Here is an 18,991-nt window from a genome sequence, read left to right on the forward strand (position 1 = left end):
AAGTCATATTTTTATGACTAGTTGGGAAAACATTATAACAAAAGTTGTGGAAAACAGCGAGTATATAGTCATTCCATTATATTGCTGTTAAGAGGCCAGTCATACACTCTCTGTCATATACTTATTCAAGGTAAAAATGTTGTTTACGCTGACAGTTGTTTTTTTAGCCTACAGCTATTTCAAGTTCCATGGTGATGGAGTAAATTTGATTCTGTATAGGACTTTGATGTGGCTATGTTACAGTTTGATTGTGGCTGTTACTTTCTGTCCAATCAGAAAACTTGTGTCTTTCAGGTCTCTGTGAGCTGATTGTCTCCCCTCCAACATGCCCCGCCCTCTGCTCTTCCTGTCTACTCTCATTGCACTTGCATGTAAGCATCGGCACAGCAGCCTAGAAGACCTGAATAGAAAGAGCATAATTAAATCTGAACAGTATAGGAATGAAAAAGCAGAAAGTGTTCATGGGCAGATATTTCTGCCATCTTCGTAAGAACTGCTAAATGTTGACATCATGATAGAAGTGTTGACCTTTCATGAAGTCGACACTTGAACGTACAGTACTTCCTGTTAAGGTATAGCTAACACCCATCCTCTGTATGTTTTCAGGTGCTCAGCAGATAATTACACCGTCCTCAGTGTTGAACATCAGCTCATGTCCCATCACGTATTATGGAAAGAAGTATGAACAAATCTATGTGAGTAGAAACGTGATGTTTCAGAAGAGCATTGTTATTGATTGATGAACTAAAGCAATCCTTGAATTATGTGTAACATTTTCAATTACAGCTCAGTAATAAAAATGGAAATAGTGGAGTAATATGGTGGGAACAAATATGTAAATAGCAAGTCATTTAATTACCATTATCATTAGTGATAATGCCCATGTAATTATCCTGTATCAACAGTGGTTGTAGACGAGTTGTAACACTTGTGTAACTGTGTAATAAGAGGCAAGAATGTGGCAGTAATGTGGAAAGAAACACACACACCTATGAGGCAAAACAGTTACTAATTATAGAGTAATTTTTGTAACACTGTAATAACATTGTGGTAATATCATGATACCATCTCTGCATTCAAGTTTTTATATATTGATTTGTGGTAGTAACCTCATAATAACAAGTTAATATTGAATGATGTTTTTAATATATAAGGAAACCATTAGCGTATAAAGTAAAGTTTGTTCTTGATGTTTGTCTCGGACTTCCCCAGGTGAACAGCACGACTGAAAACTTCGCACTCTGCTTTGATGGTTTCTTCGAAACTCAAACTGGAGGAGACGGTCTTGTGGGGCCTGCAGCCAGCTATGTTACCTTACACATAAATTCAAAAAATTCAAAATTGGAATCACAAGTCCACCAAGAAGTGCCATCAATTAAGGCCAGTTTGAAATGCAACTTGGAATTCTTCATGGAATACACCAAGGCGACAAGTGTAAGTGTTGTTGATTGACATGAGAAGTCAAACTTGACTTTTAGAGTCCACAGCTTACAATTAACTGCTAAAACAATGAAATCAAGCATCCTGATTGTGTCTGGATCTGTGTTCACCCTTTACAGGCCGATTTGTATCTGTTAACTTTTGGGAAACAAGCAGCTCTATTTGTGTTCACAGATGTGACAACTAATGTGGTGAGTTTGTAAACACTTGTGTGTGTACTTTAATATGAGAGAACCATTTTATGCACCAAATAATCTGGTAGATACTTTTCACTCTTGGGCTGAAAGGCACATATAGTTCACAAATCTCACAGCACATGAAAATGAAAAACACTAAATGGAGACTGGGCGCCATAACCAGCCACAGCTGGCTGCTTTGCATTCCCATACCACTGTTTGTGGTATTAGTGTTTTTACCCCTAAATCACTCTTCTGCATTAAGTGTAGGGTGTAAGTCTGCCGTTTACCTCAGCTCTCAATGCGTCCACATTTACTTACTCTTTATGAGTAAGTAAACTTTGTAAAGTTTGTGAAAGGAGTGCAATATGAGTTGATGAGTCAGTGAAGCTAATTTCTGTCTGATGACACTATATTAAAAAGTAGTTTATAAGGTGTACTATGTATCTGGCTGGCCACTAATCAACGTACATCTGGAAGTACAACATTCTTCTTGTCTATTAGATGACCTACAGATTACTTACTGCACCTTTAATATGTCTGAAATGATTTGCCTCAACTCTGAGATCATGATATGAGTTTTGTGCGGTTCTGCTTAGGACTTGGAAGTTTACATCGGTGGTATCAAAGTGACTACAGTGTACAAGAATACAATACAAGATATCAGTGGATGCAGACACTCAGGTTGGTGAATCTCAGGCTCATTACTTTGACGTTGGGATGTTACAGGGAGTGCTGTGCCTTTCTGCTTGCTCTTGTTGGTTTTTAAACTAAAGTAAACCGTCCATCACTTCTCAGGTATTGCATATGAACCTGACACTGTGGTGAGCGCTGATCCAGAAACCTGCTCCAAACTCACCTGCAGTCCTTGAAACCATTGGCTGTGGTCCACTGGAGCGTTGTCAAGGAAACAACACGTGAATATAACCCCATTTATATTTAAAAGAAAGATCTGACGCGTTAAGGGATTTTTTTTAAAGTCATTTAATTAATTTTTTTTATTTAGTGTATTTGGTCTCTTCCTCATCAGCGGCTTATGAGGTTAGTGGTTGATTGTTTTCTTCTTTGCTTCCATCAGCTGTGTAGTGGACACCACCTGTACTGTGACTGGCCCAACTGTCATCAACGTCCACGGCCAACTCAACTTCATCAAGGATCGGTGTGCTTACTCTCTGGTTTCTATTCCGTCAATCCCAAACCTGTACCTCGTGGCAAATTTCAGAGACGGCCGTCGTGAAGATGTGAGCTTTTTGGACAGCGTGATACTGCGTCTAGATGGGCCAGGTGTTCATATTCATCTGGAACAAGGCGGGAGAGTTTGGGTAAGCTGCCTCAGGCAAGCTAAGGGTACATCTTTAACCATATTGCCATGTACATTGTTGCAGCCATTCCCCGATTCTCAATGGTGCTCATGGCAATTAATTAATGGTCATAACAATTCGGTCGATTGTTGGTCAGTGGTGCAAGTTTAGGTTATGCAAAGAAACTGCTGTGTTTCCTCGCATCGTTCTTCTCAGGGATGTTAGAAGCAGTTCTTTCAGAGCTGCTGAACTCAGTGGTTGTTGCTGTGAAATCAGCCTGTTTGTGTGTTTGACAAGTTTCACTCAGTGTTTCCTCCACTTTATCTCTGCTGTGATGCAGCTGGACGACTCCATGTTGACCCTTGAAAGTTTGCCTCAGCTGGTTCATGGTGTGCAGCTCTCTAAGGACCAAACTGGAGTCACTGCCAAGCTGTCGCTCTCCAACCTCAACATTTCTGTCTTCTTTAAAGGCGACACCACACAGATCCCCTTAGAAGGTACAGAAGATAAAGTTTAATTCATGTAATGTAAACTGTAAACTGTGCTGTTGTGTTCCTCCAGTTTGAAGTCCTTAAAACCTCATATTCCATCCCTGGCTTTTCCAGTCAACATTTTCCTGTATGAATGTGACTGTCTCTTGCTTGCGGTGAAAGCTTTTTGCTTTTTTTTTTTTTTTTTACTTCAGGTGATTCCCAAAATGTTGACCCCTGTAACAGCTACACTGTACTGAATGATGAGTGGCGTTCAACGAATAACATAAATAATCCAGTCCTACACTGTGATCAATCTATTAACTGGCAAGGCTGGTACCGCCTGTTTCTGGGGAGCTCCAATGCTCGTATTCCCGAGAGGTGTATAGACTCAAACAGGTGTGGAACCCATGTTCCTCTGTGGATAACACAACCTCATCCCTCACAGCCAGGTGAAACTGTAACTCGCACTGTGTGCAACAACTGGTCTGGAAGCTGCTGCCAGTTTCCTTCACACACCATCCAAGTCAAACTATGCTATGGAAACTACTACGTCTACAAACTTGAGAGGCCATCTGCGTGCCACCTTGCGTACTGTGCAGGTATTGTTGCCCTCTAAGCATGATCACACTGTAACAAATTCATCTTTTTCATCCTGCTGCTAAATTCAACTGTTCAGAAGGAAAATGCTCTCAGCTTTACCGCAGTACTCTCACTTATTCATTTATGTATTGACTGTAAACAGAGGTGAACACAACAACATCTGCACTTTCTTCAACCACACCTGCTCCAATACCGCAGACCTCTACAGCCAATCAGGTCAGGCTCACTTCTACAACAGCAGTGAGCAACAGTGCAGCAGTGGAGGGGCGCATCCGCCTGGTTGGAGGAAACAGCTCGTGTTCTGGCAGGGTGGAGATCTTCCACAGTGGGCAGTGGGGGACGGTGTGTGATGATTTATGGGACCTAGTGGATGCTCAGGTGGTGTGTAGACAGCTGGGCTGCGGCAGGGTCGTCTCAGCACCAGCAAATGCTCGGTTTGGTCAGGGCACCGGACCCATCTGGTTGGATGATGTCAGTTGCTCAGGCAGTGAATCAAATCTCACTCAGTGCCAGCACTTAGGATTTGGATCTCACAACTGTGGACACTCTGAGGACGCTGGTGTCATCTGTGAAGGTAAATTTGTGCAGCTGCTTACACTGAAGTCCCACTGCTTGATTATATGTCCAGGATGTTTAGCTGACAGGTTTGCAGTCAACGATTATGATAGCTTTGACTTATGTTACACTGTTTTGCCCACAAGCTCTTTCACATTGAATATTTTATTTACAGACAATATCTTGGAGCCTTACTGTAAACCCAACAAAAAGTCCATCATCAGTGTGCGAATGTGTGTGTGAATGGGTGGATGACTGGATATGTAAAGCGCTTTGGGGTCCTTAGGGACTAGTAAAGCGCTATATAAATACAGGCCATTTACCATTTACCATCATTTTCCATTTAAAATGCAAATTTGGATGATTTTTTACTCTTTACAGGCTTTGCACTTGAACCAACTCTTCTTTCAGCTCTTTGTGATGGTAAATTGGGAGGCTTTTGAGTTTTCGTTAAAGTGGGACAACACCAAAATAAAACACCAAAATGCAATGCGTTTCCACAGCTCTTGATATTGCTCCACTCAAATATATGTTATCCAACATGTACCTGCTTTTACAGGCTCCATGAGAATCATATTCTGGAGACGTCTAAGTAACAATATTTGGTCACAATCATACTTGCACCTGGTAGAGACAGGACTTCAGGATTAAATGCTTAAACTTTATCCATTCTAGACTACATTTTCACTGTGGGTTCTGCAAATGATACACAGCTGCATGAAACATAGTTAGTGGGTCCTCTATAACCTTACCTTATGTCCACAGGAAGTCCCTCTTTCTGACTGTGAGCAGCAAAATAATATCCAAGACTTAAAACACCCATGTGACTGCATTAAATGCCCTGATTGCTGGACATGTGACATGCACTGAAATGTTATGGCCCTGTGTTGTGTCCACATACTATTGCATTTTGTTCTGTAGATGCATTTACTAGAAGCACTGGAGGGCGCTAATGAATATCCTTGTTGTTGTGGTACTTGGGAAGGAGAAAAATAAAAAAGGAGTTTTCTCCGGTGATCCTCTGTTCCTACATGCTCATGTGTGTTCATGCCTGCTGAAACAACACCGTGTATGCAATACATAAATTGTCTGTCTCAGCAAATCTAACAATTTTATATCCAGCAAAAAGTCTTTTTGATTTTGTTTTGAGACTAACAGGGTAAGCAAGAGCACGATGAACGAGATCATTAATCTTCTTTTGAGAATATATGCCTTTTATTTTTTATTTTGTTTATAAACATCGTTTATCAGTGACAACGATGAGGCCGCCTACAGGGAGGAGGTGGATCGTCTGGCTGAGTGGTGCGACACAAACAACCTGCTGCTTAACACCAAGAAGACCAAGGAGCTCATTGTGGACTACAGGAGGAATGCTGACCCACATCCACCCATCTACATTAAGGGGACGGCTGTGGAGCGTGTGAGCAGCTTCAAGTTCCTGGGAGTCCACATCTCCGAGGAGCTCACCTGGACGACCAACTGCTCCAAGCTGGTCAAGAAGGCTCACCAGCGCCTCTTCTTCTTGAGGACCCTGAGGAAGAACCACCTGTCCTCAGACATCCTGGTGAACTTCTATTGTTGCACCATCGAGAGCATCCTGACCAACTGTATAACTGTCTGGTACGGGAACTGCTCTGCCTCGGACCGGAAGGCGTTGCAGAGGGTCGTGAAAACTGCCCAGCGCATCGCCGGAGCACCACTTCCTGCCATAAAAGACATCTACAGGAAGCGGTGTCTGAAAAGGGCTGGGAAAATCATCAAAGACCCCAGTCACCCATCACATGGACTCTTCACCCTCCTGCCCTCTGGGAGGCGCCACAGGAGCCTCCGGACTAAGACCACCAGGTACCGGAACAGCTTCTTCCCCACAGCTGTCAGACTCCTGAACTCTGCCTCCTGACATCTGACTAGAGATGGACCGATCCGATATTACGTATCGGTATCGGTCCGATACTGACCTAAATTACTGGATCGGATATCGGAGAAAAATAAAAAATGTAATCCGATCCATTAAATATCACGAAAGCACCTCACAAAACTTGCAACACACCGTAACTCACCTCAGAACGTTAGCACGTCGGAGCAGTATGCATCACGTGATAGAGCGGCTGTGGCATGCAGGACCTGTCGGTGGTCTGGATAGCATTTGGAGCTTCGCTAGCAACCCGGCATTTCATCTCCGACAAAGTTATCCCGAGAGAAGTAAAGCAAGTGTGTAAGTCCATCTCTGAATGTTTGTAAAGCATTCCTGCGTTAAGCTTAACAAACGACTGCCTCTTCTTGCTGCTACTTCAATCATGAAACTGCTTAACGATCAGCTGATCGGCTTTTCTGTCGCGAGTCCGTGTCTCTAGTTTGCTTTTGGCCCATTTTGCACCAGAAAGAGGAAACCAGCGGCTGAACAACAGCAGCACGTTTAAGCTTGATCAGCTGTTGTTAGAATGTATTTAATCTTACTTTCTACTCCAGGATCTTTTTCTACGTAGCTGACGGCTGGTAACTGTGCAGGGGCGGATCTAGCAAAGTTTAGCCAGGGGGGCCGATAGGGCATTAACAGGGAAAAGGGGGCACAAAGACATACTTTTCTTTCTTATTCTCATTTAAAATGTCTAGCTTTTAATAAATAATTATCTGACACCCAAAGTTTTAATCTGATGTAAAATGAATAGAAGTCCATTATTGTATATAGTGACTATTAAGTCTAATATATATACCCTAGTAAGCTATAGTACTTTTTGCTTTGGGAAGGTACCATCTGTGCAGTCTGCAATTCTGTTGAAGAAAGATGTTGAATCTATTTAATATTTCTTGAAAAATAATTGATTTCTGTGCATTTTTTTTCACACTGCATCAAATTAAGGTTGATTACGTCGATTAAGCATCATGAGGTGGAGCGTGAGGGGTGGTTCCCTATTTTTTATTTATTTATTTTTGTTGTTGCTGGGAGTTGGAACCCTATTAGTTAGGTTGCTTAATATTTATGCTAAGTACTCTTTAAAATACCAGAATAGGGAGGATGGTGTAGGTTTAAGTTTATTAGATTGATCAGTATTGCTGAACTATGAAATATTTTTTTTTGCATACAGGTATAACAGAATAGCTTTAGTGTAGTTGTTGTTTTAAACTTGAGTATGAACTTATACAAAATGCAGCAAGATATTTAAAAAACAGTTTTGTTGATTAAAAAACACTATATCGGATTCATATCGGTATCGGCAGATATCCAAATTTATGATATCGGTATCGGTATCGGACATAAAAAAGTGGTATCGTGCCATCTCTACATCTGACCCACGTTAAACTCATGGACTGAACATACACACACCCACAATGGACAACTGTACCCTCAAACACACAATAATAACATGGACTGAACCACCACTCACAACCACTAGCACTTTATATAGCCTCTGTAGAAACTATCTACACCCTCACTTATCTTAACTGCACTACTGTATAGCTCTGTGTAAATAATCATTCTGTACATTCAATAATCTTTAATCCTACAACTGTTTACAACTTGCATAGTTCCCATTTCTGTATAGCTGTATATCTCAGATTTCTGTAAAGTTATTTATTTCATAATCTGTATAGTTTTTCATATTTATATCCTGTTCATAGCCTGTACATAGCTTGTACTCACTACAGCCTTTACATACTTAGTTATAGAATATTCACAACATACTTCATACCGTGTACATTATAACATACCATAATAGACCCATTTCTGTAGTATACTTACATATCTATACTATTGCTAATATATATTGTAATATATCTATATCACTAAAGCACTTCTGGATGGATGCAAACTGCATTTCGTTGCCCTGTACCTGTGCATGTGCAATGACAATAAAGTTGAATTCTATTCTATTCTATTCTATTCTAAATCCGTAAATTGAGCACTTTACATGCATATTAGACTAATTCATATGGCCACACTGTTGGAATTTACATTGTATTTTACAGCCATTTTTAGCTGTGGACCCTGGTTTCAAGGCCTCTCCTTGTGGGTTTTCTCTGGGTAATTCGGATCCCTCCCACAGTTCGATGACTTGCTGTTCCTGAAGATAGGTGAACTGGTGATTCTAAAATGTCCGTGTGGTTGTAAGCCCTGTGACTGACTTGTGACCAGAAGAATCATCTTTTACATTTGCTGTTGTTTTAAGATTTTTTTTCTCTTAAATTGAGGAAGAGGCGATGCGGAAAGAAGCACCGACAGGCTTGTTTTGAGTTTATTTGACACAATAAAGTGGGTGGAATGAATATTTCAACTATTCTTTTAAGATATTTCTCACATGTCTAAGGTCGAGACATTATGTCACTTGATTATAGTCTGGATTTTTTTGAAATTAAATACTTTTTTCATGCCAAATATTTAGATGTCAAATCTTTGCAGTGTTCATACCAAAAACTGATTGTATTGAACAAAAAAAGTTTGGAAACTAAAGAGACAATTTAGTTAAAGATATGCACAACAGAAATCTTTAAGACCGGTACAAACACGCTGTTTCATCCCTGCTCCTTCAGTCTGCATGTCGAAGCTTTCTTGGCCAAGACATTGAACCCAATTTGTCCCCAATGCATCTATCAGTGTGTGTGATTGTTTAAAAAGATGACTTCTTTTCATCCTTCAGGATATTCCCAAAGTGTCGATCCTTGTTACAACTACACTGTGCTGAATGATCAATGGCGTTCAACAAACAACACAAATACTCAGGACCTACACTGTGATCAATCTATTAACTGGCAAGGCTGGTACCGCCTGTTTCTGGGGAGCTCCAATGCTCGTATTCCCGAGAGGTGTATAGACTCAAACAGGTGTGGAACCCATGTTCCTCTGTGGATAACACAACCTCATCCCTCACAGCCAGGTGAAACTGTAAATCGCACTGTGTGCAACAACTGGTCTGGAAGCTGCTGCCAGTTTCCTTCACACACCATCCAAGTCAAACTATGCTATGGAAACTACTACGTCTACAAACTTGAGAGGCCATCTGTGTGTCACCTTGCGTACTGTGCAGGTATTGTTGCCCTCTAAGCATGATCACACTGTAACAAATTCATCTTTTTCATCCTGCTGCTAAATTCAACTGTTCAGAAGGAAAATGCTCTCAGCTTTACCGCAGTACTCTCACTTATTCATTTATGTATTGACTGTAAACAGAGGTGAACACAACAACATCTGCACTTTCTTCAACCACACCTGCTCCAATACCGCAGACCTCTACAGCCAATCAGGTCAGGCTCACTTCTACAACAGCAGTGAGCAACAGTGCAGCAGTGGAGGGGCGCATCCGCCTGGTTGGAGGAAACAGCTCGTGTTCTGGCAGGGTGGAGATCTTCCACAGTGGGCAGTGGGGGACGGTGTGTGATGATTTATGGGACCTAGTGGATGCTCAGGTGGTGTGTAGACAGCTGGGCTGCGGCAGGGTCGTCTCAGCACCAGCAAATGCTCAGTTTGGTCAGGGCACCGGACCCATCTGGTTGGATGATGTCAGTTGCTCAGGCAGTGAATCAAATCTCACTCAGTGCCAGCACTTAGGATTTGGATCTCACAACTGTGGACACTCTGAGGACGCTGGTGTCATCTGTGAAGGTAAATTTGTGCAGCTGCTTACACTGAAGTCCCACTGCTTGATTATATGTCCAGGATGTTTAGCTGACAGGTTTGCAGTCAACGATTATGATAGCTTTGACTTATGTTACACTGTTTTGCCCACAAGCTCTTTCACATTGAATATTTTATTTACAGACAATATCTTGGAGCCTTACTGTAAACCCAACAAAAAGTCCATCATTTTCCATTTAAAATGCAAATTTGGATGATTTTTTACTCTTTACAGGCTTTGCACTTGAACCAACTCTTCTTTCAGCTCTTTGTGATGGTAAATTGGGAGGCTTTTGAGTTTTCGTTAAAGTGGGACAACACCAAAATAAAACACCAAACTGCAATGCGTTTCCACAGCTCTTGATATTAGCTGACAGGTTTGCAGTCAACAACTATGATTTTTTTGATTTATGCTACATGTTTTACCCACAAGCTCTTTCTTTTTTGGACATGAATTCAGTCATTGTATCTGTTCTGGTTTTTTGATAATTATTTACAAAATAATACAGATGTTTATTTTTAATTAAAATTTTAAGGCCTTTTTGACATTTACAGGCATTATATTTGAACATAAATTGTATCTTAAGAGATAATGATTTAATTTAATATTAGCTGCATGAAGAGAATTAAAATCGATCATACTGAAGTTGTTCAAAATTTTCCAGTACCCAGTTCCATCCACTGGCTGTAAGGAACAATCTTTCCACCCCAGTAAACAGAAAACGACACAACAAAAAATGCCCAAACAAGTCTGCTTCATACCACCTGTCACTCACTTCTGGTCATTTCTGCAAAAGACAAAGTAGATTGTGTGCTGAGATATTTTGAAATGTTATCTTAAAGATAATCCAAGAGACCAGTCATTTCCAGAGGTTATATCATCCATACTAAAAGTGTGACCATGGTTAGATATTCACATATGCATCTCCTGAACTTATCATGATATATTGTGAAACTGTTCAAGAAGTTCTAAATAACTTAGAACTTCCAAAATCCAGAAGACTTGTAGAGCTGATACTAAGACACCCTTTCCCCTCTGTTTTTTAAGAATTTCTACCTGAGATGCCCAGTGTGTTGGCCTCAACCTGCACTGTGACCGGCCCCACTATCATTGACGTCCACGGCCAGATTAACTCCATCCAGGATCGCTGTGCGTACTCTCTGTTCTCGACTCCGTTACTCCCAGATTTCCTTGTTCTGGGGAACTTCAGGGACAGACGTCGTAAAGATGTGAGCTTTTTGGACAGTGTGACGCTGCGTGTGGACGGGCATTACATTCACCTGGAACAAGGTGGGAGAGTTCAGGTAAGCGACCTACAGCCACAGTTCATGTGTCAGAGTGGAGTCTGATCCAAAGTCCTCCCTCATCCTCTGCTGTGTCTCCTCTCATCGTTCTTCTCAGGGCTGTTAGAAGCAGTTCTTTCAGAGCTGCTGAACTCAGTGGTTGTTGCTGTGAAATCAGCCTGTTTGTGTGTTTGACATGTTTCACTCAGTGTTTCCTCCACTTTGTCTCTGCTGTGATGCAGATGGACGACTCCACACTGACCCTCAGCAGCTCATCTCAGCTGGTTCATGGTGTGCAGCTCTCTAAGGACCAAACTGGAGTCACTGCCAAGCTGTCGCTCTCCAACCTCATCATCTCTGTCTTCTTTGATGGCAACACCGCACAGATCCTCTTAGAAGGTACAGAAGATAAAGTTTAATTCTTGTAACGTAAACTGTAAACTGTGCTGTTATTTATTCTTCTGTGTTTGTCCAGTTTGAATATTGATGCTGATCTGACTCATTCTGTCCTGATCCTCTGCAGGACCTGCTGGTTCATCTGTGGAGGGTCTGTGTGGAAACTCCAGCAGCTCTCTGAGTGACCTGAGGCTCTCTGAGTACAGCTCCACCAGGTAAGACCTCATCACAAGCTCAGAGTCCCTCTAAATGCTGCTGCTGCTGCTGCTGCTGCTGATGTTGCAGATATTCTGTTTGTATGAATGAGCCTGAACTTTGTTGTTTGTCGCCCCCTAGCTGTGAGATGCAGTACAGTGAGACTGCTGACAGCACGATCAACTGCACCAGTGTGACTGAACGGTGAGCAGACTGATCCACACAGCAGGAAACATGTGTTGTACCTTGATCTCTGTTCTAAATTATCACATGTGACTGCAGCATAGATGGAAGATAAACACATCTGATTACAGATTATTATTTTATTGTCTTCAACTTCTTCTTCTCTCTGTGGTACAGCTGTAATCTCCTGAAGGAGGCGCCCTTCTCCTCCTGTAACACTGACATTGACCCAGAGCCCTACATAACCGCCTGCACCGACACTTTGTGTAAATATCCTGCAGTGGACGGACTCAACTGTCAGTTCCTGAAGGCCTACGCCAGAGCCTGCAGTCTACACAACCACACTCTGGATGGCTGGACATCAAAGACCGGCTGCTGTAAGACCTTAATAAGACATTAATAAGCTCTCCTTTGTTAAAGACCTGAACTCTGGAGTTTTAGAGCTCCCATGTTTTCAGGATAATACATCAGTGTGTTCCTCTGTAGCCTCTGAGGCCTTCTGTCAGGACAGGACCTGCAGCGATCACGAGTTCTGTGGTGAGAAGACGGTCGGTGGTGACACTCGCTGCTTCTGTCGGGACATTTTTGCCTCCAAGTACCAAGCAAACAACTCTTTGGGTACGACAGCTGTGACATCACCATGACAACAGGGCTGAATAATGGAGGAAAACTTCTAACTGTGATTTTTCTGACTGATATTGTGACGTTCAGGTGATCCAACGGTCTGCATGCAGGACTCTGCTTCAGTCACTCTGGTTGGTTGTCTCCTGGAGGACAAAGACATCAATTACTCTGCCTTACACCTCAACGACCCGACCTGCAGGGGTCGGGTGGACAAGCTCACCCACATGGTGACCTTCAGCTTCAACAGCAGCAACAGCTGTGGGACGGTGGTCACGGTGGGTTTCATCTCCTGCTGTTTAAGCTTTGATCTCTGTGAATTCTAAAATTTTTGGTCATCTGAAGTTTATACCAGTCAGTCAACATCTTAAAGAGTATCAGATGTTAAAGATGAAACAATGAAGAACTTGCTTAGTATCTGATTATGTGACCCTGCAGACCAACAACAGCTACGTCATCTATAAGAACACCATCAGGAGCCAGAATTACTCTTTTGACGTCATCACTCGCAACGCCCAAGTCCAGATCGACTTCTCCTGTGTTCACAGTCAGCCAAGCATCCACACTGCAACCTTCAGAATCAGAGACTGGTTTGTAGTGGCTGCTAGGTATTGTTTGAATATTTGTTAAAATGTGGGCATTGTTAACAGTGCAAATGTGTGCATTCTGCAGCTCCGTTGCACAGAAGATCTCATGTGGAGCTTGGAATTACACTCTGATTATCAAGGCCTACACCGACGCTGGGTGGACACAAGTTGTACAGCTGAACAGTGAAGTGAGACTGAACCAGAGGATCTGGGTAGAGCTGGAGACTAATGGGCTGGATGGAAGCATGGTCACTGTGGTGAGGGACTCCTGCTGGGCAACCAACCAGGCATCACCTACCAGCAGTCCAAGACATGATCTGATCATTAACGGTGAGAGATACTCAGAGTCACTCATAAGTTCACTTTGATCACCTTTATCAGCTCCTCAATAACGTGTATTTTCGTGGTTATGAAAAGCTGTGCGAACCCTGCTGACCTGACAGTGGCAGTGGAGGAAAACGGACTGGGAACCTCCACCTTGTTTTCGTTCAACATCTTCCGGTTCACTGGGGGTTCTGGTGAAGTCTACCTGCACTGCAAACTCCACCTGTGTCCCAAAGAGGAGACCAGCTGCATACCGGTAGGCCTTGCTGTCAAACACTCATAGCAAGCTTTACCTATTCATCCCACCTGTTACAGGAGGGCTTGATTTGTTATGCACAAACCTAACCATCTATTCATTGTTCCAAAGCACACCATTAACATATATGGTCATATATAATCATTTTGGTGCTTTAAGTAAAGCAGGTGCATGTGTTACGTTCTAACTAAACACCTGTTTATTACTAGATTATATTGTTCTGTACATTTTTATCCTCATTTAACTACACTCACAGCATAACACTGAAAACATGAAGTGAATTCAGTTGTATTTTGTTTGAACATCCAGAATTGTAATGCAGCAGCTCGCAGACGCAGATCAGTTGGATCCAAATACAAAGGTGAAGCCTCCATCGGCATGTCCTGGACTCATTAGGTAACTTCAGGTGACAAATCTAATGAGTGGTGTAAGAAGTAAGATTGGCTGCGAACAGAATCACGAGAGGGCAAGAGTGGTTTCCATGCTGACTACGACTGAATGACCAGTTGCCGACCAAATGCTGAACATTGTTTTTGAGGACAGTGTTCAGCAGACACACAGAGCAACAGTACTTCACTCCATCTTCTTTATTCAATTTTATTTATATAGTGCCAATTCACACCAAAAGTTGCTTTGAGGCACTATATATTGTAGAGGCCCTACAATTATCTTTATTGTTGTACTTTCTGCCAAAAAAAAATAAAGAATGTGGCAACAACCAGCCTGAGTTTGATCCTTGTTTTCTGGCTCAAACACCATTCAGGTAGAAATCCAGTAATTATCCAGCTGACGATTTCTCCTTTTACGCCACCTAATGGAGTCAAAAGCATACAGTGTATCACGGTCCTGGGTGATTTGACCAAGTGTTTTTAAGTTTTTGGACTTTCGTTTTATTTATGTAAATATTCTATTTGACTCTTGGTTTACTTGTTTATGTGGTTTCCTGCATTTTCCTTGTGCCTTGATTTTAGCTACCCTTTCATTGGCTCATCCTTCAATTTAGTTTACCTGTGTCTCGTTATCCCCGGCTTTCTCCACTCCCCCTTCTCCGTGTACATATAGTGCTGTATTGGACTTTGAAGTCTGTTCATCTCATCTCTGTGTTTCTGCAAGCTTTACGTTTCAGTTGTTTATAGCTTCCCCCCCTTGAGCACACAGTTTTTGATGAAAACAGAGAGGTGTGACCATAGCAAACAGGAAACTAATGTTGTAGGAGATGAGGCAAGCACTGAACTATTTTAAATCTTGGCAGAATTTAGAAGTTGACCACACATGTAAACAATACTATGCACCCGAGATTATTTCAGAGCATTAAAAACAAAACAAAAACTAAGCTTTATGCAAAAAGACTACAAGAATTTCAGAATTTTTTGGGATGAGTTTTTGGGTTCACTTTCTCACAAGAAGAACGCCGGTGAGATTTGATCCAGGAGTTTAAATCTGTACCATGACCGCTTTCGTGCATTTTTCAGGATGTCAGTGGGGCAGTTTGAGGTTTGGTTAGCAGAGTTGGGAAGACATCTGTGGAGGCAGAGAAGTAATTTTAGGGAACTGACTGACAGGGAACAGGAGCAGCTTCTAGCTGTGTATCTGAGGTAAAAATAAAGGCCTGAATACTTGCAGATGATTTTGAGCTTCTAGAAATAAATTGAACACATCATTTTTGAAGTGAGAAATGTATTTGGTGACTCAAAGTCCTCCAAGAAGCAAGTCCTTCCACTCAGTTTCTTAAAAGCCTCCTGACACTTTAAACATTAGAAAAATTTATTTCAGTTGGCTGTTTAATGTTTTTGCCAAATACTCTTTAAAATACCAGAATAGAGAGGATGGAGGATTTAAGTTTATTAGATTGATCAGTATTGCTGAACTATGAAATATTTTGAGTGCAGTGTGTTTTTTGCATACAGGCATAACAGAATAGCTTTAGTGTTTTGTTTTTTAAACTTGAGAATGAACTTATACAAAATGCAGCAAGATATTCAAAAAACATTTTTAATGATTAAAAAATACACTATATCGGATTCATATCGGTATCGGACATATAAAGTGGTATCGTGCCATCTCTAGTATATATAGAATGTGGCAACTGAAGTATACACAGAGGGAAATTCAGGGAAGTGCAGACAGCCATGTAGAACGAGACCCAGCTGAACTAAATTATCAACAATGGCACAAGGAAAGCACAAGCACACCAACTCAAAATAAACCAAAAATGTCATAATTATCTGTCAAGTTTATTTCTAAAGTACATTTAAAAACTACAGCTGATGATTAAAGTTATGTACATCTAAAAGAAAATTCAAATAACATAAAACAGAGGACACAATCAAAGTTTAGATTCAACAGTTTTTCCAAACAGTTAGAGTTGAAGCATTCGCAGAGACAACCCTGTGTTTCATCCCTGACAACCAAATACAGCACCGAGCTCCTGTCAGAGCTTCACACTGCAGTGATAAAGCTGTGCTGCACGGTGGGGACCTAAACATAATCATCAAATTAATGACAATGATAACACGATCACATGCTTAACTTGTTACAGACAAATATACACAATACACCTTTTACCTGACATCCTGTCAGAAAACACTGGAATTCACCCTACACCTAAAAATTTCCATGTATGGTGGATCCTAGATGCACTCCAGCTGTCGATGGTGTACTGCCCACAACTCAACAATGGCCTCTGGGAACAGACATAAATAAAAAGTTGTGTAATGTTCAATCTCACATCCTGTCCAACCTTTTGGAATGAGGTCTGTCACACTAGGTGTTTTGGCAAGATGCACTCCAGAAAACATGCCTGTCACCTTTTCATTGACATTGACATTAATTTTAATGTAAATCAAATTAATTTGATTTGCATTAATTAACATTAATTATGTGTAACCACATAATTTCCTCAGGGATTAATAAAGTATTCTGAATGTGTCATTTAGTTCACTAATTAGTAGCATTTACCTTCACGACAGTGGTGATGTCTTTCAATTTGTAGCACAGCAAGTTTTTTGTGTTTATGATTCTGTGAGAATCGCTCCACATGGTTTACCCAAAGTATGTTGATTTCCTCAAAATCAAATTTAAAATGCGCCCTTATATCTGCTCCTCCCAAGCCTTGACATTCTAGATGTCTCATCCAAGTTTTTATAAATCTCAAAATACCTAAAAATTGTCTTTGTGTCCTTGCATGATGATACTGTAACTAGTTTTGTATTTTTGCAAATATTTTGTTGACTCTTCATAAATAAAGGGGGTTTTCACATAGTTCACTCAAGTAAAATTGTTAAAAGTTAAATTGTCTACATTCCCCACTGGTTCCTGGTCCCTAAAAAGGTACCGTCTGAGCAGAAGCAGATGTAGATTAAAGTTGTTGTAATATGATGGCATTAACTGGACTCTAACAGTGTGAATACACAGTCATCCCAAAGATGAGGTGCAGTGAGGGTGACACGAAAACTTTCAGTGCATGCAAAATGACATCATTGCACTGAAAGATCCTCATTTTACACTCGGCTCCACTAAAATCCCATCTCGATGCAGTCTGGCCAGTTTAAAATACGTGTTCTTGCACAAAAGCACAACCAGAATACCATAGTAAAATGTCATGTGATTGAAAAGGTGAGACTGTGATGAAGATGATGTACATATGACAAAAATTAAATTTTTGCAAGAAATGCATTTTGAAAGTACACATAGTGTACTTTCTGTGGTGCAGTTTGTTAGCCCGAGTACATAAGCATACGCCGACAGATGTTCACCATCAGAGAAGCATGTACAAACTTAACGGTTCTTGATTCAGAGCCCAAATGTCAGAGTAAAGGAAGGCTTTCAGAATGTAAAGTGCGTGTTGTTGTTAGCTGTAATAAAATCCCAGTGGGAACAAAATGTACACTAAAGTCCTTATTATCCATAGTGTTCCACATCCTGTATCTGTGTCTACACCGAGTCAAAGCAACATGACGTATAATGGGGTTTTTCAGATGAGTGTGTTAAGGACTGATAACAACTACGTAACACTGACACGATAACCTGTAAACATGCTGTGTACTCAAATGCATCTTTTGATATTTCAGAGGGCTGATAAAGGGACTGTGGGAGCTTTTCTATCTGTTACACCCAATAATTCTGACATGAAGCTGATGCTAATGACACTTACTAGAGATTTTTGTCAAACATCAGAAAACCTGCTCACAAAGGATTGGATCAATGGGTCAGTGAGTCCAAAGACTAAGCACAACGATCCTTCTAACATCTTTAAATGTAATGACCAATATTTTACATCCTGTTATGTTCCCTCCATTCATCCGCTAAAATTTAAAATTTGGGTTAAAACTTTTCAAACTTCAACATGGCATGTGTAAACATACTAGTTTTCTTAAGTAAGCCTAAATTATTTCTGTTTCAGAATCTTATTGTCAAGAACAACAAAATTGTAATCAAACCCGTCCTGAAAAAAATACTTTTTTATTAAGCCACAGCTGTGCAAATGATCTAGTTTAACTTTAAATCCACAAAACTTGTGAAATAAGTTAAAACTGAGGATTATCTTTCAACTTACACAGACACATTGTGCCAAAACCAAAAGAAATCAGTTTAGACTTGAGAAAAAGACTTGCTGAGGCTCAGAAAGCTGGAGCTAAAAATACAACATTAACAATAATTTTCCAGGTGTCAAGAAGTGGAGTGAGAAGGATCATCGATACATTCAAAGACAGCCAGACAGTACAGAACAAGCCTGGCAGAGACTGGAAGGAATAGATCTCAAAGACTGGACAGAAAACTAGTGAGAGACGTGTCTAAAGACCCCAGAACAACCAACTCCTAGCGAACCTCGTCCCCACAGTGAAACACGGTGAGGATGCTTCATAGTGGAAGGAAACATGAAGAAAGAAAATGTGACAACCCTGAAGGAAAACATCAAGCAGTCAGCAGCAAAACTGTGCTTGGGTCTTCACTTTGTCTTCCAACATAACCGCAAAACAAAACATACGT

General features: G+C 41.0%; 2 protein-coding genes and 1 long non-coding RNA gene across 3 annotated transcripts; all 3 read left to right on the forward strand.

The window, feature by feature from the left end:
* Nucleotides 1-440: 440 nt before the first annotated feature.
* LOC145423450 (uncharacterized) lies at nt 441-10,404 on the forward strand. The gene is made up of 7 exons (XM_080295935.1): nt 441-486; nt 607-679; nt 2,695-2,938; nt 3,258-3,414; nt 3,549-3,994; nt 4,135-4,564; nt 9,830-10,404. The coding sequence occupies exons 1-7, from the start codon at nt 441-443 to the stop codon at nt 10,372-10,374; spliced, it is 1,941 nt and encodes a 646-aa protein (XP_080152061.1). The 3' UTR covers nt 10,375-10,404.
* A 797-nt stretch (nt 10,405-11,201) lies between these two features.
* On the forward strand, nt 11,202-13,465 carry LOC145423451 (alpha-tectorin-like). The gene is made up of 8 exons (XM_080295936.1): nt 11,202-11,461; nt 11,683-11,839; nt 11,964-12,051; nt 12,173-12,235; nt 12,392-12,591; nt 12,701-12,832; nt 12,926-13,113; nt 13,274-13,465. Exons 1-8 carry the CDS (start codon nt 11,219-11,221, stop codon nt 13,463-13,465), a joined length of 1,263 nt encoding a protein of 420 aa, XP_080152062.1. The 5' UTR covers nt 11,202-11,218.
* Nucleotides 13,466-13,513: 48 nt separating this feature from the next.
* LOC145425589 (uncharacterized) lies at nt 13,514-14,686 on the forward strand. Its single transcript, XR_013906313.1, has 3 exons — nt 13,514-13,752; nt 13,840-14,002; nt 14,312-14,686. It is a non-coding gene; the product is annotated as an uncharacterized LOC145425589 (long non-coding RNA).
* Nucleotides 14,687-18,991: the final 4,305 nt, after the last annotated feature.

The sequence above is a fragment of the Astatotilapia calliptera genome, chromosome 3, assembly GCF_964374335.1.
Source record: "Astatotilapia calliptera chromosome 3, fAstCal68.1, whole genome shotgun sequence".
Classification (NCBI taxonomy): Eukaryota; Metazoa; Chordata; class Actinopteri; order Cichliformes; family Cichlidae; genus Astatotilapia; species Astatotilapia calliptera.